Raw genomic sequence first — 19,650 nt, 5'->3', positions numbered from 1 at the left:
GTTATTTTTTACAATCAATACTGCAGCTCAACTGTCTATACAAACTACTCCATTATTAAGTATAGAATATTTAAACTTGTGTCAAAGGGTGGTGACACACTGAACAATATGTCCACTTCCATAAAGATGTCGTATGTTACTTGACTTCTTGACACACATGCACAATATGTAAAGAAAAAAACATAAATATTCCAGTATGGCATCCTGAATCCATATAAACAATAGACGATGTTCTTTGTCATTGTGGTCATCGGCATTTCCGATGGAGAATTTGTGCACACTTTCACCGAGAACTGAAGCTGGTCCAAAGCGAAGAGTCTGAAAAAATATCGTTTCACCAGTGCCCTTGAAAGCAAGCAGATTAGACTTCTTGAAATATTAATTAGCAGAATAAACCAACGAGATGTTACTTGGGAATGTCGCTACCATCCATAGGTCCTGCGAGCTGGAGGAGTTCTGTTTTAACAACATTCAACGCATGATTCATCCATGCATTGAATCTATAGTACATCACCAAACAAATGTTGTCTTTGTCGCTCACATTCTTAAGCTAAGGTTGTAACGGTTCACACAAATCTGCTTTTCAGGAACTAATGATCAAAAATGTGTCAAAAAAACAATAAAACTATATTATAAATTGACCAACAGTCTGACATGCTATACTCTATCTAAAACCATTTTAAACAGTGTTTTGCTAATTCTTTTACAATTCATATGCATTTAGCGTTTATGACCTCAGGCTCTAAACTCAGTTCCTCTACTTGCCGGTTGGAGATTCCACTAGCAGGTGGTTATAAAGTTCATGTTCAAACTCTGAAAATAAAGTGGAACATCAAATTATGTCCATGACAAGCACTGCTAACACTAGCCATGATTTGTGTGTCAGTAGATCAATATGATTAATTAGACTTGCATTCTCTATAATTTAACACAGCCTCCGTTCATTTAGTCCTGATGAGCACCATGTTTTCCATGCGTATATAAAAAGCGTGTCACTGTCACAGAAACATGCCTGACATCCAACGAATGTAAGTCACAAACCGTCCATATATCTATTATTCTAATGCATTGCAAACAGCCCATTTTAGCTACCAAATTCTTATGAATAGTCTTCTTTTATATCAACATTGCTTGATGGGGAATGGAATATGTAGTATAATAAGCCGCAAACGGCACAATAACCGGAGAAGAACCTCAGAATTATGTTGCACTTCACCAAACCATTCACACTTTGCGTGTGCTATTTGGCCAACCCAAGAACAACCCCAAAACTCCATGGCCATACCCGCTGACTTTGCGCTTAAACGTATTGCATAACGCTGCACTTAAGACTTAGCGCTCTTAAAATAGGGCCCCTAATATTAATCGATTAACATGGAATATTTGTTCTATAAAAATAATTTGTCTGCAGGACCATTTAAAATGAACTAGTAAAGGCAAAAAGGTGTTTAAACATGGGGAGTCTTTTACAAATCCATTATAAATCAATAATATGTTTGAACAACATGCATAAAAGAGGCGAATGTCGTGCAACAGTTGCCAAATACTGAGCCATTTTAGCTCACATGTTATAAATGCTTAGTAACACTCGTTCAACATTATTAAACTATGAAAACTCATCTTAATGTAAAGTGAGCACATATGACAAATTGAATAAGGAGTTGCCAACATTATAACCCATGTACATAAAGTTCAGTATGGTTTAATAGTTTTCAAGCTTTATAATATAATCCAGGCTGTGAATGTGCATGAAGACCTGAAAAGTTTTTGTACACTGTTAAAATTATTTGTTGGCTCAACAACAACAACATATCAAGATAAATAGCTTTTTTTTTAATTATTATTGCATATATCCGCCATCTATAGTTTTTTGTGGTGCACACATTAATGCATTTTAAATAAAATCATGAACTCAGAGTGATGCAAACAATGAACGCATAATTATGAGATGTGTCAACTGTCAGTTAAAATTAAAGGCACAAACATACTTTACGCAAGTACGTGAACGTATACGCACCTTGCTTACGTAAGCTTGATTTCACGCGTTGTTGTTGTACATTGTAATAGTCTTTTTTCACGTTATTAATGTCCTGACTATATATTGTGATCAGTTGAATGCCACTTATATGAATAAAAGTACCAATTTCTTTCATTAGAGCAAAATCTGTACATTATTCCAAACTTTTGGCCACCAGTGTATACAACTTTTTGTCCCCAGTCCATTCAAATGAATTTGTTTTTTTCTCCATGTCTCTCCACACTCCTAACTATCGACTCATCTGGCACATCTGGGCTGCATCCGAAAACGTAGACAGATGACTTGCTGCCTAATCAGTTATTGGCTTAACTGACAGCTGTTTTGAATGAGTCCGTCTTAAATAAATTAAATATTATAATTTGTCTTTTGAACAAAAGTGTTTCATAAGCATGAATATCGAGTTTGCATGTTTAAGTATAACGTGCAGCAAGTTTGCACTTTTTTGTTTTGTGTCTCCGTGCATCCTGTTTGAATGTGTTTAATAATGTGCATCATCTTTTCACATACGCACAGAAAATTCATGTACATCCATCCACTCTGTAAGTACGTTTGAGTTTTTAAGTGTTGGGTATGTGCATGCACCGTGTTGGCACGTAAGCTTGAGTAATTAACAGGTAGCATATGTGCATGATGCATCCATCAAGTTGCTTGGATGCGGGTGTATTTTTGAAATATGTGCGCATCCTCTGAGTTTCATGTGCTATGTAAATACATTTTTTCCTTAAGTATAGGCTATATGCTCTGTATTGTTCACACGAATATGATCATCAATCGAGTGACATTAAGGCGCGAGTATTTTCTAAGTATACTGTATGTGCATCCATGGGGTTGTGTTGGGTTTAGGGGTTGTGTTGGGTTTAGGGGATGTGTTGGGTTTAGGGGTTGTGTTGGGTTTAGGGGATGTGTTAGGTTTAGGGGTTGTGTTGGGTTTAGGGGATGTGTTGGGTGTAGGGGTTGTGTTGGGTTTAGGGGTTGTGTTAGGTTTATGGGTTGTGTTGGGTTTATGGGATGTGTTGGGTTTAGGGGTTGTGTTGGGTTTAGGGGTTTTGTTGGGTTTAGGGGTTGTGTTGGGTTAACGGGATGTGTTGGGTTTAAGGGTTGTGTTAGGTTTAGGGGTTGTGTTGGGTTAAGGGGATGTGTTGGGTTTAGGGGTTGTGTTGGGTTTAAGGGGTGTGTTGGGTTTAGGGGTTGTGTTGGGTTAAGGGGATGTGTTAGGTTTAGGGGTTGTGTTGGGTTTAAGGGGTGTGTTAGGTTTAGGGGGTGTGTTGGGTTTAAGGGGTGTGTTGGGTTTAGGGGTTGTGTTGGGTTTAGGGGTTGTGTTGGGTTTAAGGGGTGTGTTGGGTTTAGGGGTTGTGTTGGGTTTAAGGGGTGTGTTGGGTTTAGGGGTTGTGTTGGGTTTAGGGGTTGTGTTGGGTTTAGGGGTTGTGTTGGGTTAAGGGGATGTGTTAGGTTTAGGGGTTGTGTTGGGTTTAAGGGGTGTGTTAAGTTTAGGGGGTGTGTTGGGTTTAGGGGTTGTGTTGGGTTTAGGGGTTGTGTTGAGTTTAGGGGATGTGTTGGGTTTAGGGGTTGTGTTGGGTTAAGGGGATGTGTTAGGTTTAGGGGTTGTGTTGTGTTTAATGGTTGTGTTGGGTTAAGGGGATGTGTTAGGTTTAGGGGTTGTGTTGTGTTTAATGGTTGTGTTGGGTTAAGGGGATGTGTTGGGTTTATGGGTTGTGTTGGGTTTAAGGGGTGTGTTGGGTTTAGGGGTTGTGTTGGGTTTAGGGGATGTGTTAGGTTTAGGGGTTGTGTTGGGTTTAGGGGTTGTGTTAGGTTTAGGGGTTGTGTTGGGTTTAGGGTGTGTGTTGGGTTTAGGGGTTGTGTTAGGTTTAGGGGATAGAATCTATAGTTAGAAAAGGAAAGTCCTCATAATGATAGTTAGACCAACATGTGTGTGTGTGTGTGTGTGTGTGTGTGTGTGTGTGTGTGTGTGTGTGTGTGTGTGTGTGTGTGTGTGTGCATTTGTTTAACACATGCAGTTAATGCAGTTTGATTTAAATCTTTCATGGGCTTTTCTCATTTTTTTCTCTTAATAATATTATCAGCATGTGAATATCCATCTTTCCATATTGCAGCAAGACAAGTTGTGCAGCAATATTTGCAATCATATATGAGGAAAGCATTCAGAGGTAACAATTTAATATATATATTTAGGGTTTTGATTGATATAAGTATGAATAAGTGTATTTTTTAAGCATTTATAGCATGTAAGTTAAATACTACCTATTTGGCAAGAATTGCATGAAAGTCGCCCATGGTATGTTGTTATAACCATGTGCATACACATATGTTGTTATGTGTAATATCAATAATTTATAACGCATTTGTAAATTAATTATTATTCATTTATGAACCCCTTTATTAACCATTAACAAAGGGATCAATAATGAAATTGTGACCAGTAAAAGGACAAATACCAAATTCAAATGTTACATGGGAACAAAAATTAAACATGCAAAATACAGTAGACCATGCTCAGAAACAATAGGAATATCATTGTAAATATCCACTTGAACATTCTCAGTGTTCTCAGCATTTAAAGAAACTTTGTGTGGTTATAAATCCTTAGTGCTCAGTTTAAGTTTGGTGTACCGTTACAGCCCTAGTTTAATCTTCCCAAAGCTTTCATTGTTCTTTAACAATCTCTTACACTGCAAAATACTATTTTCTTAATCAGTATTTTTGGTCACATGAAACTTTAACCTTTGCTGACAGCACAGAGTCTCCTAAACTGAGATCAGTCGGTATAAATGTATTTAAATTATGTGTTGCGTGTAGCGAAGCCAAAATACAACGTCCACACATGTGGATGAGGGGTCGCACGAGGGTAAATGTATTCTTCATTTTCTTTATGCAAAATATAGTTTCATATTTGTTTAGTATTGATATGGAGTTAAATATGACTAGGATGTTTTCTTGACAAGTTTCATGAGAATGACCCATTTAACAACATTTCAGTTCTTGGTTAAAACATGAAAGAAAAATATATTATCTTACACAATTTTGCTTTTTAATTAAATTGATCTAGTTTAAAGGAGGTTTTAATATTTCCCTGGAAAACCACACAAAAATACTGATTAAGAAAATGTTTTTTCATGCATTCATTCGAAGAAATGTGTGGTGTTGAAGTGCAAAAGGAGTTCCTGCTGATTTAGAGAAGAGTAGATTAGATGGGCTGGAGGTCGGGAACTCCCCGTATAGTGACGGGGGTCAGTGCGGTTGGAGCGCGGACATAAGAAACGATGTGTCGTGCAAATTAAATGACCAAAGGTGGGTTAAAGTCAGCAAGTACATACTTGTATGAAGTGGTATTTGCTTCATAAATGAATCAGGACGTTAGATAGAGACAGGGCAGACGATGAACTTATTCTCCAATAGGACGCTGACCACCAGGAAGACGATATAGAGCAGGAACATGATGAAGCCCAGTAGTTTGCTCATTTTCCACTTACAGGCGGCGATGGAGATGATGACGAAGAGGAGCATGAGGAAGAGTAGCACGATGGCACAGAAAAGACCGTTGCTGCTCACCTTTACTGGACTCATACTGTTTACAAAAGAGTACATCAGCCATGGGAACGGTAACCTGGGAAACAAAGGGGTAAGGGAATGAAGTAGAGGGGCGTTCATTCAAAAACGTTTGAGAAACACTGTTATAAATGTACAAAGTAATGTACAAATAACTCTGGGCTAAAACTGTACCAAAACATTGAGCTGCCTTTTCCAGATGTTGCTGGAAAAACATCTTAAACTAGCGTAAGGTCTCCAAGTCAGCCAAGTTGGTTTGGCTGGTCTGTTTTGATGGTTTTGGGCCTGGCCCATCCAATCACAAAGGTGTTTTAGGGTTTGATGACCCTTAAAAGTTTGGCCAAAACATATTTGAACTGAACGCTGAATGTATCATATTTACCTTCTGGTGCCTTAAAATGCTGTGTAAATAGACTAGGTGTAGGCTCACTAGGTTTTGAAACGGATAATTTTTTTAAAGTAGCTGTTGCTATTGATGATGATTAAGGTGATGAAGCATTCTTACCCTACAGTAATGTCAAATATGTTGGAGCCGACTGAGCTAGACACAGCCATGTCCCCCAGACCCTTACGGGCCACAATGACGCTGGTGATGAGATCAGGGATGGAGGTTCCAGCCGCTAGAATCGTCAGCCCCATGATCTCCTCTGTAATACCGATAGTCTCTCCAACCTGCAGCAAAATGAGCACAAAGCATTTGGATTGATATCAAAATACATATGTTAATAATGAACTAAAATATCATGTTCTGCGTCATCCATTTCAGAGATTTAAAATTGGAGTTTTGTTGCTTTTAGTTCATGTCTGGTAACTCCAGAGTGTTTGACAAAAATTGACAAAATAAACTCCACCAATGCTCATCATTTTTTCACCCTCATGCCATCCCAGATGTGTAATTCTTTTGTTCTTCTGCGGAACACAAACAAAGATTTTTAGAAGTATATTTCAGCTCTGTATGTCTATACTATGCAAGTCAACAGGGTCCAAAACTTTGAAGCTCCAAAAAGCACATAAAGGAAACATAAAAGTAATCCATTCGACTCCAGTGGTTTAATCCATGTCTTCAGAAGAGATTTGATAGGTGTGGGGGAGAAACAGATCAATATTCAAGCTATTTTTTACTATAAGTCTCCACTTTCAAAAAGCCATCCTATGTGTGTTCACAATGTTGTTCTTCTTCTGTTTTTTGGCTTGGTCTGTTTCTCACCCATACCTATCATATCACTTCTCAAGACAAGGATTACTATGAGTCGTTTGGATTACTTTTATGCTGCCTGTATGTGCTTTTTGTAGCTTCAAAGTTTTGGACTATGTTCACATGCATTGTGTGGACCTACAGAGTAAAGATATTCTTATTAAAATCTTAATTTGTGTTCTGTAGATGAAAGAAACCCATCTGGGATGGTATGAGGGTGAGTAAATAATGAGATCATTTTCATTTTTGGGTGAACTATTCCTTTAAATAAGTATATGCATTTGCAATTTTACAACATATGACATCATATCTTGTTCATGCACATACACAAATTGTTATCCGATTAAATGCTTTGTAAAGTGAGAATATGGGATTATGTTTTTTTTAAAGGTCCTGTCCTGTAATACACAACACAGGACAGAAAATAGTGTTTGTCTAACCATTTCTTGGGGTCTTTAAACTTTGTGGAATATTAGCCATCAGACAACTGTTGAAACCAGAACAAGAATAAAACATTGCCAATAAATGGATAACCAAGTTTGAATTGGAAGACTGCTCAGAGGTTTATTGGTTGTGACTAGTTTCCTGTGCTATGTATCTCAGATATGGCAGTACCTGGTGAGCCCACCACACCATCAGGTAGGAGAAGGCAGCAATCCAGCAAATCGCCCCCAGGAATGTAACAGGAAAGAACTTCTTGGAACTCTAAAAGGGAAGGAACAGGAAGTGTCTCACAGTTACGTTCATTTACCAGCACAATAGCTCAAAATTCCTACAACAGTACTGTAAAAGTACTCACAGACTTCCTGACATCAGGCAGGGTTATCCAGAGAGGTAAAACTATGGGCATGATTAAGATATACGTGAAACGTTTACGGCCTGTCTCTGGCCATGAGAGGCTAAGAGGCTGATCATCCTCATCATCTTCTTCACCCTGCTCAGAGAGAGAGAAAAACAATCATTTTCAAGCTCTCAATGTATTAGTATCTAAACTGTTTCTCCTAGACAACAATGAAAGGATACTGAATGGACACATGTGTGTCTCCTGCTTCTCAAATTTGGCTCTTGGGAAAAAGGCCCTGGTAATCTCACATGTGTCTCTCTAGACTTTTAGAAAAGACCTCAACAATGTCACAATCTGTGCTGAGATTTGCCAAAACACACAAGTCTGAGATTTTATTATGATGTCTTTCAAATTCTTCCAAGACCAAAATAAAAAGTAGGGACAGGATCTGTAAGGAATTTAATGATTCCAGTTCTGATTCTGTTGACTTTTAAAACTTCTGATTCTTTAACATTTCCATAAACGATTCTTCCTGTTGTGGAAGAAATATTTGGAAATAAGATATGCAGATTTTATTGCATTTAATGCCCTCAGCAGTTTGTTGATAATGATAACAGTATTCTTGCAAAAGGCATGTTTACACAGGCTTTTTAATTACTTTTCAAAGTTTTAGAAGCATAAATGCAAACAATATATTAAATAGAAAAAACAACAACAATAAAATGTGTTTAATTCAATTATTTATTTAATACAATTCCACAGATTACAAAGAAAACTCAACTACTGGATTACGTGTAGGTATGTCTTTAATTACACATTGTTAAAGGAACAACCAGCCAATAACTGCACAGCCTGATTTAAGTAAATCACTAAAAATAACTGTTTTGTGCTGTAGATGCAAAACAACAACAACAACAACAAAACAGTTCATCAGATTCATTGCTTAGTAACAGGATTACACTGGTCGTGCTGTGTGTTTCGCACTGTAGATTCAAAAGAACCGGCTCATGAGAGTCATTTGTTTGGTAATAAGACTACACTGATCGTACATACACTACTGGTCAAAAGTTTTGAAACACTTATTCTTTATTATAATTTTTTTTTCTTCACATTTTAGATTAATGTTAAAGTCATCAAAACTATGGAATAACATAAATGGAACTATGGGAAATATGTTGTGACTAAACAAAATCCAAAATAATTCAAAACAGTGTTATATTTGAGCATCTTCAAAGTAGTCACCCTTTGCCTAGAATCTGCAGACATGAATTCTTAACATTTTCTCAATCAACTTCTTGAGGTTTCACCCTGGAATGCTTTTTAAACTGTATTGAATGAGTTCCTATCTATGTTTGTCACTTATTGGCTTCTTTTCTTTATTAGTCATCAATTTAATAAAATTTTAGTTTTGTAATGAAATAAATGAAAATAGTGGCACAGTTATATGTTTGTCTGCAAAACTTATTTCAAACATTTAATCATAAGCCTTCAGATCAAAAGATTTTCAAGATCATGAGAAACATTTCAGTTAAGTGTTTCAAAAGTTTTGGCAAGTAGTGTAGGTCTTATTGTATTGCTAGGCTGATATACAACATGGTAAAAACAACCAAGAAGGACAAACAAATGTGGAGATACACTCACCGACCACTTTATTAGGTACACCTGTACATCTACTCATTCATGCGATTATCTAATCAGTCAGTTCAATAAAAATGTGATCTCAGTGATTTCAACCTTGATATCTGTTGGTGCCAGATGGGCTGGTTTGAGTATTTCTGTAGCTACTGATCTCCTGGGATTTCAACAGCTACACTTCTGCGTAATGCACAACACTTTGAACCTTGAGGAGAATGGGCTACAACAGCAAAAGACCATGTCAGGTTCCACTTCTGTCAGCCAAGAGCAGAAGCTTCAGCTTTCTGTTTTTAGATGACAGAAGTGGAACACGACGTGGTCTTTTGCTGTTCTAGCCCATCCGCCTCAATGTTTGATGTGTTGTGCATTCTGAGATGCTATTCTACTCACTGCAATTGTACAGAGAGGTTATCTGAGTTACCGTAGCCTTTCTGTCAGCTCGAATCAGTCTGGCCAATCTCTGTTGACCTCCCTCATCAACAAGGCATTTCCGTCTGCAGAACTTCTTATTTTTGGCACAATTCACAATTATTCAATAAACTCTAGAGACTGTTGTGTGTGAAAATCTCAGGAGATCAACAGTTAAAGAAATACTGAAACCAGCCCGTCTGGCACCAACAATCATGCCACCTGGCACCGACTTCATCTTGGAGTTGGAGGGTGTATTCGTGGCTTGTGTCCATATTGGCAGTGTGGAGCACAGATCCATGAAGAATCCTCTGGAGAATAGTGGGTTCGTAGGTTCTTCAGATGAATTTAGCCCCCAGCTATCGGCAGAATTCTGCCCAAAACCGTGACATGAATTGGGGGACCCTTGTAAGAAACCACATTGACCGGGAGGCCATGAATGCAGAAGATGTGATTAATGACCTCAACTGCTGTCTCCTTCACTGAGGGTAATTTGGCGAGGGGAATGAAATGAGCCGCCTTGGAGAACCAGTCCATCACGGTCATAACAATTGTGTTGCCAATTGTGAGACCAGGGTCTCAAAGAGACTGACAGCATTTGGAGGAGCCCAGTCGGAGTCTGAAAGGAAGTCATGCTAGATGCACAAACAGGACAAGCAGACACAAACCATCTAATATCCTGCGCTAACTAAGGCCACCAGAATCGCTGTCTAATGAGCGCCTGGGTACGAGCAGCCCTTGGACGGCAGACGATGTTGGACGTGTGGCCCCACCAGAGGACGTGTGTCCAGACAGAACGTGAAGCAAAAAACCTGTTGGGCGCTCGGCGGACGAGGTGGTGTTGCGGAGCAGACTTTAGCCTCCACGTCACAGGACACCATGCCCACCACACGAGAGGTGGGTAGAATGGAGGTCTCTATTTCAAACCTTCGAGACAGGGCATCGGGCTTAACATTTTTAGAGCTTGAACAATACGACAAAATGAATTCAAAGCACGTCCAAAAAGTCTGTCTGGAATTTAGATGCTCCACGGATGTTCGTACAAATTCTTATGGTCAGTCTAGACCACGAAAGGTACCCCCGAACCCTCTAACCAATGGCACCACTCTCCCAAGGCCAATCTGACAGCCATAATTCGTAATTCCATTCTGATGGGTGAGGCAGTGTGAGAAAAATGTGCACAGATGTATCTTCTCATCCGAGGAAGAGTGCTGCAACAGAACAGCTCTGACACTGACCTCTGACACAGTCACCTCTGCCACGAGCTGAAGTGAAGGGTCAGGAGTGTTTAGAATGGAAGCGGTAGTAAACCTTTCTTTTAATGTAGAAAATGTGGCATCAGCCCGTGGGGACCAGCAAATCTTAGTACAGGTGGAGGTGAGAGCCGAGTTTCTGCTCGATCATTCCAATAACAGGATACAGAGAAGGTGCGGAATTCGATGGCATAGTCCGTGACTGACCGGTTACCCTAGAACACACTGGACAAAACCCTCGCCGCTTCAAGGCCTTGGGCCGAATGATCAAAAACTCAACAGAGCTCTGCTGAGAATTCCTGGAACAATGAGCAACAGGGGTGACCATTGTCCCACATAGTGGTTCCCCACTAGCCAGCCCTCCTGGACAGGAGTGTTATGACAAAAGCCACCTTAGCTGTTTCCGAGGAGAATGTAGAGGGCTGGAGCAAAAAAAACAGTGAGCACCTAAAGAGGAATGTGCGGCATGACCCCGCCTCACCTGAGAATGAAGCAGGAGGGTTGAGACAGAGTTTCGAGCGACCGACACTGGAACTGCTGGGGTGGTGCGGGAGATTCTGCAGTGGGACAGTTTCGGAGGCAGGCAAAGTTGTTGGACCAGTGACGTGAGCTCCGCAAGCTGGGATTGCATCATCTCAATGGCATGGTTGGAGGCGTAGATCTGGTCTTGCTGACGACCCAAGAAAACTCCCTTCTGAGTGAGCGCAAATCAAGGTCAGCATTATCTACTAGATCCATCCTGGCTAGATTGTTCTGTCAAAAGATGAGACCAGAAATCCAGGTGCTGAAGCAAGAAACATAATTTATTAACAATTAAACACAGCAGAGCTGGTGAAGCATGAGGTCCACCCGGAACCGACTGCAGCTTGGAGATGAAGGGTGTGTTCATAGGCTTGTGTGCGTAGTGGTAGTGTGGAGCGCAGATCCATGAGGAATCCTCTGGAGAAAAATATGTTTGTAGGTCTGTATGCATCGTGGTAATGAGTAGAGCAGATCTGAGATTAATCCTCTGGAGGATAGTGTGTTCATAGGTTTGTGTGCATCGTGGTAATGTGAAGAGCAGAACAAGTGTAGAGACCGATGAGAAATACTCCAGTGAAGCATCAAGGCAAGCGATGCAACCAACAGGATGGTAACCACAAGTCAAGTTAAGTCAAGTGGTTCCCTGCAATTCAGGCACTACAGCGAAAACTGGCACTCAATACTGAAAACACACAACAGGACCCACTAGGGCAGAGAAATTGTGGTGAGTAACTAAACACACAACAATAATCTAGCAATGAACATTAAACAGAGTGGGGTAAATATAGGCAGAGAACAAATCATGATCAGGTACCTATTGTCCCATAGAAACACTGACAAGCCAGCGGCACCTGAAAAACATGAAGAGAACGTAAACACAGAAGGTACAAACCGGCGGACTCATCGAGACCGTGACAGCACCGACTGCTAAAAGTTAGTGTACCACACCAAGTGTAACTTTTGTGAAACATAGTTCTGAATGTGACAAGGTGCATGCAACTGAAGGACTTTTTGTTGAAAAACTGAAGGATCATTCTGTTGTGCACTACCATAGATTTGCACATTCATGACCTGAGAAAAGTCTTGCAGGCCAAGCTGTTGGAATCATTCATACCCTGGCATTAAAAAGCAGTTGGATGCCCTGGTTGAAGTTGGAGACATGCAAGCGGATGATTTCTTTTGTGCAGAGAGAAACTTTTATTCAGCATCGCTGGATTACCTCCAAAGTTGGAGCCGCTCATTGGAGAACTCAGGAAAAACTTGAGTGGCCCCTATTGAGAGATTTCCCAGAGTGGAAAGACATTCAGAGCAGCCTCAAATCCTTCTCCAGAATCCCTCAGTTTGATTGACGAAACCATGCTCTTTGATGAGTAGGCTTACGTGAAAAACATTGCCACTCGTCGCATCACTGAGTTGAATATGAACAAGATGGCTGTATCTGAGAGATGGACAGATGAGCTGGAGAGCAAGACCATCAACTTTGGAATCAGAGCCATGGTTGTGGAGTTTGTTTTATGCCTCCCTGGGACCTCAGTGGAGCATGTGTTCTCATTAATCAATGCAGCATGGACACCAGATAAATCACAAATTACTTTAACAGTCATTGTAAGGATGGGCAAGGAGGAGGCGAGAACCGGCTTGTCAATATAAATTATAATTTAATGAAAACTTAAACCAAAAGCACAAACATAAACACACACATGACGGACATGCCCGTAATTCTCTCTCCCTCAAACCGTCGTCACCGGGCGCCTTTATCCCTCGCGTGCCCCATCAGGCCGATTGGGCATTCTGGGTGTTGGGCATTGACCTGCGCTTAGGTATGGATATGTCAATTTCATTTTTGCTGGGAGGGGGCTGTCTCATTCATTCAGGAATTGAATTTCACTGGTCGTGCTGTGTGTAGGAGAACGTTTTATCATAAAAACCAATTGCTCAAGTCACCCTCCATAACTCTTCTCAGATAGAATTTTAGCAGAAAGATCAGGGACAATGTTTGTACTGAACTGTTACATAACTCCATTCAGTCTCCAGAGCTATGAAATAACAACCTCACACACACACACACACACACACACACACACACACACACACACACACACACACACACAAAACACTCCAACACTTTCGATTGGGTCCCTGAATCTCCAATTAAAGGTTATGTAAGTCCTACGGGACAGAGACCATCTTGTCAGAACATGCCACATTTAAAAGCAGCAATAAACCCAACTGCCCTCCGAGTACCCTTAAATAACAACAGTCAACCGCTGGGGCCTCCATCATTATCTGATTGTGTGTGTGTGTGTGTGTGTGTGTGTGTGTGTGTGTGTGTGTGTGTGTGTGTGTGTGTGTTTGTGTTTGTGTGAGTGGTTTTCTGCATCTGCAGTATTACAGTGAGTGCAGCGGAACTCCTCTGAGACGTGCCGTCAGCTGCTTCACCCTAACTGCCGTGACGGAAGTCGCTGAGACGGAGCAAAAAACATATCGAGAGGCTCCTTTTGTCTCCAGTATTCTCTTTCATCCTCTCTTACTTATCCACAGGTCTGAAACAGGTCAAGTACAGTAACTGGCCATGCTAGCTATGTAGTGTGTAAGTGTAGTTCACAATTAGCGACATTGCAAGCAATCAAAACGTGTTTTGCCCTTTAAGGAACATGGAGTGGTTACTATGGTGATGGGTTTAAGAGGTTCCAGCTCGGAAGATTTGTTGAGGAAGATGGCGTACGCTTAGATGGGTGGGTGACATGTGACAAACCTGAAAAAGGAAACGCCTTCTAACAGCTTTTCTGACAGAAAAAAATCCACACGAATTATTATGACTATGATTTTGCCAATCACTTGGTACACACTTCCATCATCTTGTTCCAAATCCTGATGTTTCTCTTTCGTCCATGCTATGCAAAAGTTAGTTTCCTATTAAAATCATGGTTTATGTTTAGGATTATTGAATGAGTATGACTTTATGGTTAAGTTTGGGTTAGGGGTTAAACTTAGGAAACATCATTATAACCTTGTTAGCTGATTTGTTCATTTTTCCTCTATGGGAGTAAAAAAAATAAAACAAAAAATAAAATAAAAAATTATAATAATTGTATGAGCCAACTATTGCAAGAAACCCCTTAAAGGGATAGTTCACCCACAACAATTACTCACCCTTATGCCATCCCAAATGTGTGTGACTTCCATTCTTCTGATGAACACAAAGAAGATTTTAAGAAGAATATCTCAGCTCTGTAGGTCCATACAATGCAAATGAAAGGTGTCTTGAACTTTGAAGCTCCAAAAAGCATATAAATTCAGCATAAAAATAATCAATACAACTCCAGTGGTTTAATCCATGTCTTCAGAAGAGATATGATAGGTGTGTGTGAGAAACAATATTAAATATTAAAGTCCATTTTTTCTATAAATTCTCCTCCCTGCCCAGTAGGTGGCGACATGTACGAGGAATGTGAATCGCCAAAAGCAAATGAAGAATGTGAACGTGGAGATTTAAAGTCAAAAGGACTTAAATATTGCTCTGTTTCTCACTCAAACCTATTATATCGCATTTGAAGACATGTATTAAACCACTGGAGTCTGGATTACATTTATGCTGCTTTTATGAGCGTTTTGGAGGTTCAAGGTTTGCCATCATTCACTTGCATTATATGGACCTACAGAGAGGAAAATATTCTTCTTAAAATCTATGTTTGCATTCAGAAGAAGAAGGAAAGTCATACACATCTGGGATAACATGAGGGTAAGTAAATGACAACAGAACTTTCCTTTTTGGGTGAACTGTTCCTTTAGAGCTATATGCTAATTCCATTAAAGAATATTTCCATTGTATTCCGTTACATTTAAAGTACTCCACAGTGAATGGCATTTGACCTTCATTTAAAGTGTGATCTCACAGCACTGTCCTGGTGAAAGAAGGGACAACGAAAAGTCAGAGCTGGATTTCTGGTAACTGTCTCAGTGATATTTCGACTTTCCCTCCTACTCGTACATGGATGTGGCCTTTCTCAGGTAAAAAGAGCTGCTTGTTGAGCTAAGATTATTTTGATATTTTTGAATGTCACCTTCAGATGGAAAATGTGTGTGTGTCAAGGGACAGCATCCTACAGGAGCAGAATAATTATCAGGACAGAACACTCGTGAACACTTGTGCAGGTGTGGACAGAGTGCCTCGGCTCCTGACAGACTGTTGCAGAGAACAGCCCAAAATACAGTCCACCATATTGTTAAAAAAATATATCATTGGCGTTCTGCCTTGTTTCCATCTCCCTGAGAGCACACATCCACACAAACCAATTAACATCTGCTAAACATCTTTACAAGATCAGATTGAAAAACATTCTCAATCATAAACATCTCTAAGACATCAGGTGAATGTCTTATTGACATCTGAGAGAAAATGTCTTTTAGATGTATTGCAGATGAGCAAATAATGTAAAAAAATACGTATTCCAGATGTAAACACTCACACATCTGGGTGATGTACATGTGCTATCAGGGCTAAAAACTTACAAAACGACAAACTTAAACTACCATAAACATTGATAATTGCTTGGCAAAGATAATGTAACATCAACTGAAACAGCTCCTAACAGCTGACATTACTGAATAAAACAGGATTTCTTTTTTTAGGAATGTCCAGGACAATCTGTCCAGACATAAAACAATCCTAAAAGAAGAAATGCTCGTCTTTATCAATAATTTAGTGTTGAATTCTCCACATGAGTGGTTCTCCTTTCCTTTCCTTATGTTCTCTGTTAAATATTATTACTCTGCATCTTGTGACATGGAGTAAATCATAACTAGCTGTACACCCTAGTCAGAATAGATAAGATATTTAACATAAACTAAACAATTTATATATTGTTTCCATACTTAACCATCAACTTTAAATCAAATGTTTTAGATATTGTCAATAGTTTTTAATTTATGTCATTCACAATGCCTTAAATAAAATTGGAAAAATACATTCAGAACCAAGATGGCTAATAAAGTGGGCCTGCGGTGTTGTGCTCTATTGACACTGAGGTCCAGAACAGTACGAAATATTGGACTGTACTTGTTCTCAATCGTGTCAAAAACTCTGGTGCATTGTTGGGTTACTGCCCGCAATTTTTCACACTCAAATTTAAAAGCTCAACATTTACACATACTGTGGACTAATTGCAAAAAATTTTTCAGAAATCCACCCAAATAAAATAAAAAAGACTCCAATTATTCATAAATTATATTGTCTGTGTTTATAATCTTATGATACTTTTGTTTATTTTATTTTTATTTTAATAAAAAAAAATGTGTTGTCCAAACTTCATAACTCTAACTCATTTGAACCCTCACAGATGTGCTCGTCCATAGACATTCAGTCTAATTTTCAATTCATGCACAACCCTTATTATTACATTGAATATCTCGGCCTCTGAGTGGACTACAAGCTCAATCTAGGTGTCATTCCAAAGCTAAGATCCTCCCCTTTGTGATTATATATGACATCAATAGTTGAAAACATATTTTTTGATGATATGTTTAGCATGCTTTTTGTGTTGAATGGCATATTTTGTTCTGGACATCTAAGATGTAACATTAGATTATTCAACCAATCAAGCTCAGACAAGTAAACAATGGCTCATTTTTTTAGAAACTGCATAAGGTAAAAGCAGATATAAAGTTTTTAGCTATTTGGGGCTTACAGCAGCAGTTATCGGAGCATAAAAGAGATGTTTGTATTACAAATATCATATTTCACTTCGAACTGTGGTATTAGTGCAACAAAATAAACTGTACAGTCACATTCCTGAGAATGGTAGCTTCTATTAGGTGCTATGTGACTTTTATTTTTATTTAAATATTTCTCCCCAATTACCTTTAGGGGTTGTTAATTTTCAACAATAATATTTTGAGGCCTTATTTTGATATTTTAAAAGTACAGAAGTAAGTTCGGTTTCTAAGCTTTTCAAATGATACCTCATATGCTTAACTTACGTATACGGAAACTTTAAAATTTTTAAAGAATTTTTAAAAAAAAAAATTTTAAAACTTAAAAAACTTTAAGTTTTTTCACAATATATACACTTTTCAGACTATATAATTATTAGGGCTGTCGATTTAACGCGTTAATAATGTGCAATTAATTTTACAAAAAATAACGCGTTAAAAAAATTGAACGCATTTAATCGCAATGCTTTCCTGAGAAATTCAAGATTGTAGTACCACCTGTTTACTCCAGAGGGCAGTAAGTGAAATTTCAACTGTTTGAGCAATGCACAGTTTATACAGTGAAGAAAACATTAACAACCCATCAGCAGACACACATCACAAACATGCGTTATGTTCTTGCATTCAAAACACTTGAAGGAGCACAAATGCGAACTAAGAAATATCAAGATGTGTTTAAAGATTGTGTATTAAACTATATTTAACTTGACACAGTGACCTAAACATTTTAGTTTTATGACGCAACACACACGAGACGTGACACAGCATGTCTGATGCAGGTCGCACAGTCTTTACCTCACAAATATTTAATTACCAACAAGGTTAAGGAGGTGTCCTTTAAACTGTTACAGCGTTTTTACCCAGTCAATCTTTATTTAAGAAACATTATCCCTTAAATAGATCCACTCCTTCTGTAATGCTGTAGATGAATCTGCCCCTCACCTTTTTTGGGAATGTGTCCACGCAGTAGTATTTTGGTGAAAATTTTGTTTGTTTGTACGTACCTCTATTTTAACTAGTTTTTCTTTGCTTTATAAAGACGTTTTATTTGGTTTTCACAGATTTGATAACTTAAGTTCTCTTACGAGAGGTTCTCGTATTGCGTAAGCTAGCTTACGCTATGGGAAAGATTAATCTTTTCTGAGATATTGAAGCCAAAAAATTATCCTTAATTTTGTATCCATTGTCAACGCAGTGCAGCAGCTGCATACCTTGAGCGGGCTAGCTAGCGAGCTCATTGGTTGCTCTGCGGCAACTGCTGCAGCCTATAGACGAACTTGAGTGAACTTACGTCTAATGACAGGCGCCCGCGCCGTCACTGTATCAAAGCCCGCCAGAAATGGGCGTGGCTAGAGTGCATATAAGCGTAAGTTCGTAGGCTGGAACCCTGATTTTCATCTATTCAGCGAAGCTCTTCGCATCTCTGAACTGCAGAAGCCGCGTTGCCGTTCGAGGGGCATCTAGCAAGCTTGGACAGCACTCGAAGAAGCCGGCCGTCTTCGCCACCTTCAGCCATCCTGCGAGCTACGCCATCCGGCGACGTATCCTTTTTAGAGCAAGCTAGTTCCTCAGCGAACTTCACAAAAAGAGCAACGAGCGTCTTTTAAAGATGCCTCGCACCACCTGCGCCTCATGTCGCGCCCCTCTCAGCGCCGGTGACCGCCACCTCATCTGCGCTCTCTGCCTGGGACTGGAACATGCAGAGCTCGCCCTCGCTGACGGCGGATGCGACCTCTGCGAGGAGCTTCCGATGTCGACCCTGCGGGCTCGACTCGAAGCACTCAAAACCGAAGCCGCCGCGCGCCTTCGCTTCGCCAGCGCAGAAAGAAGCGCCGCTCCCAAAGGCTGCCGGAACCAGTGTTAGAAGCGACTACCTCGCCGGAGCCTCTCCCTGGAGCCTCGCTTTCACCCTCCCGCCCCCTGGGACCGCGCAGTTGCCGCCGAGCGGCCGCGACTGTTGCCATCTCGGATGACGAGGCGGAGGATAAGGGCTGCTGTTCCATCATGGCTTCGGACAGCGAGGAGTGGTCAGGCTCCCAAGCCTCCTCCTCGGCCCAGGAATCCAGCAGGACCCGCGCCGAGTCGAGGAAGAACTAAGCGCCTCCTCACACAGGCCGTCGACCGCCTCGGGCTCGAGTGGTCACCGCCCTCTGAGCAGGCTCCCAACAGACTCGACGGCTGCTTTCTTCAGAGCCGTCGCCGCGGCGCCCGCGTCCGGCCGCTCCCTTCCTGCCGGAACTCCACGCCGAGCTCTCTAAATCGTGGAGCAGCGCCTCTCTCGGCCAGGAACCGATCCCATGTCTCCACCTCTATCGCCGGTGGACGGCGCCACCGAGAGGGGCTACTCTTCCATCCTCCCGGTCGAGGATTCGGTAGCAGCACACCTTTGCCCGCCCTCCGCGAGATGGCGGTCTAAGCCAGTGCTCCCGTCTAAGGCCTGCAGAACTACTTCCGCCTGTGTTGGCGCGCCTATGCCGCCGCCCGCTAAGCCGCATCTGCTCTGCATTCCATGGCCGCTTTACAGATCCTCCAAGCGGAC

At 40.5% G+C, this 19,650-nt stretch overlaps 1 protein-coding gene across 2 annotated transcripts in view; it reads right to left on the bottom strand.

Annotated features, from left to right (window-relative positions):
• Positions 1-3,436: 3,436 nt before the first annotated feature.
• The window catches only part of LOC127655847 (sodium/potassium/calcium exchanger 2-like), a 116,574-nt gene continuing 100,360 nt past the window's right edge, over positions 3,437-19,650 (bottom strand). For both annotated transcript variants that reach the window (XM_052143865.1, XM_052143873.1), the window contains 4 exons: positions 7,597-7,731; positions 7,413-7,502; positions 6,108-6,274; positions 3,437-5,660 (listed from right to left, as the gene is read on the bottom strand). In XM_052143865.1, the coding sequence (XP_051999825.1) occupies positions 5,411-5,660; positions 6,108-6,274; positions 7,413-7,502; positions 7,597-7,731 (642 nt within the window). In that variant the 3' untranslated portion in view covers positions 3,437-5,410. The remainder of the gene's footprint in view (positions 5,661-6,107; positions 6,275-7,412; positions 7,503-7,596; positions 7,732-19,650) is intronic.

The sequence above is a fragment of the Xyrauchen texanus genome, chromosome 2, assembly GCF_025860055.1.
Source record: "Xyrauchen texanus isolate HMW12.3.18 chromosome 2, RBS_HiC_50CHRs, whole genome shotgun sequence".
Lineage (NCBI taxonomy): Eukaryota > Metazoa > Chordata > Actinopteri > Cypriniformes > Catostomidae > Xyrauchen > Xyrauchen texanus.
The sequence above is the reverse complement of the archived record's forward strand: the minus strand, read 5'-3'. Positions and strand labels throughout refer to the sequence as shown.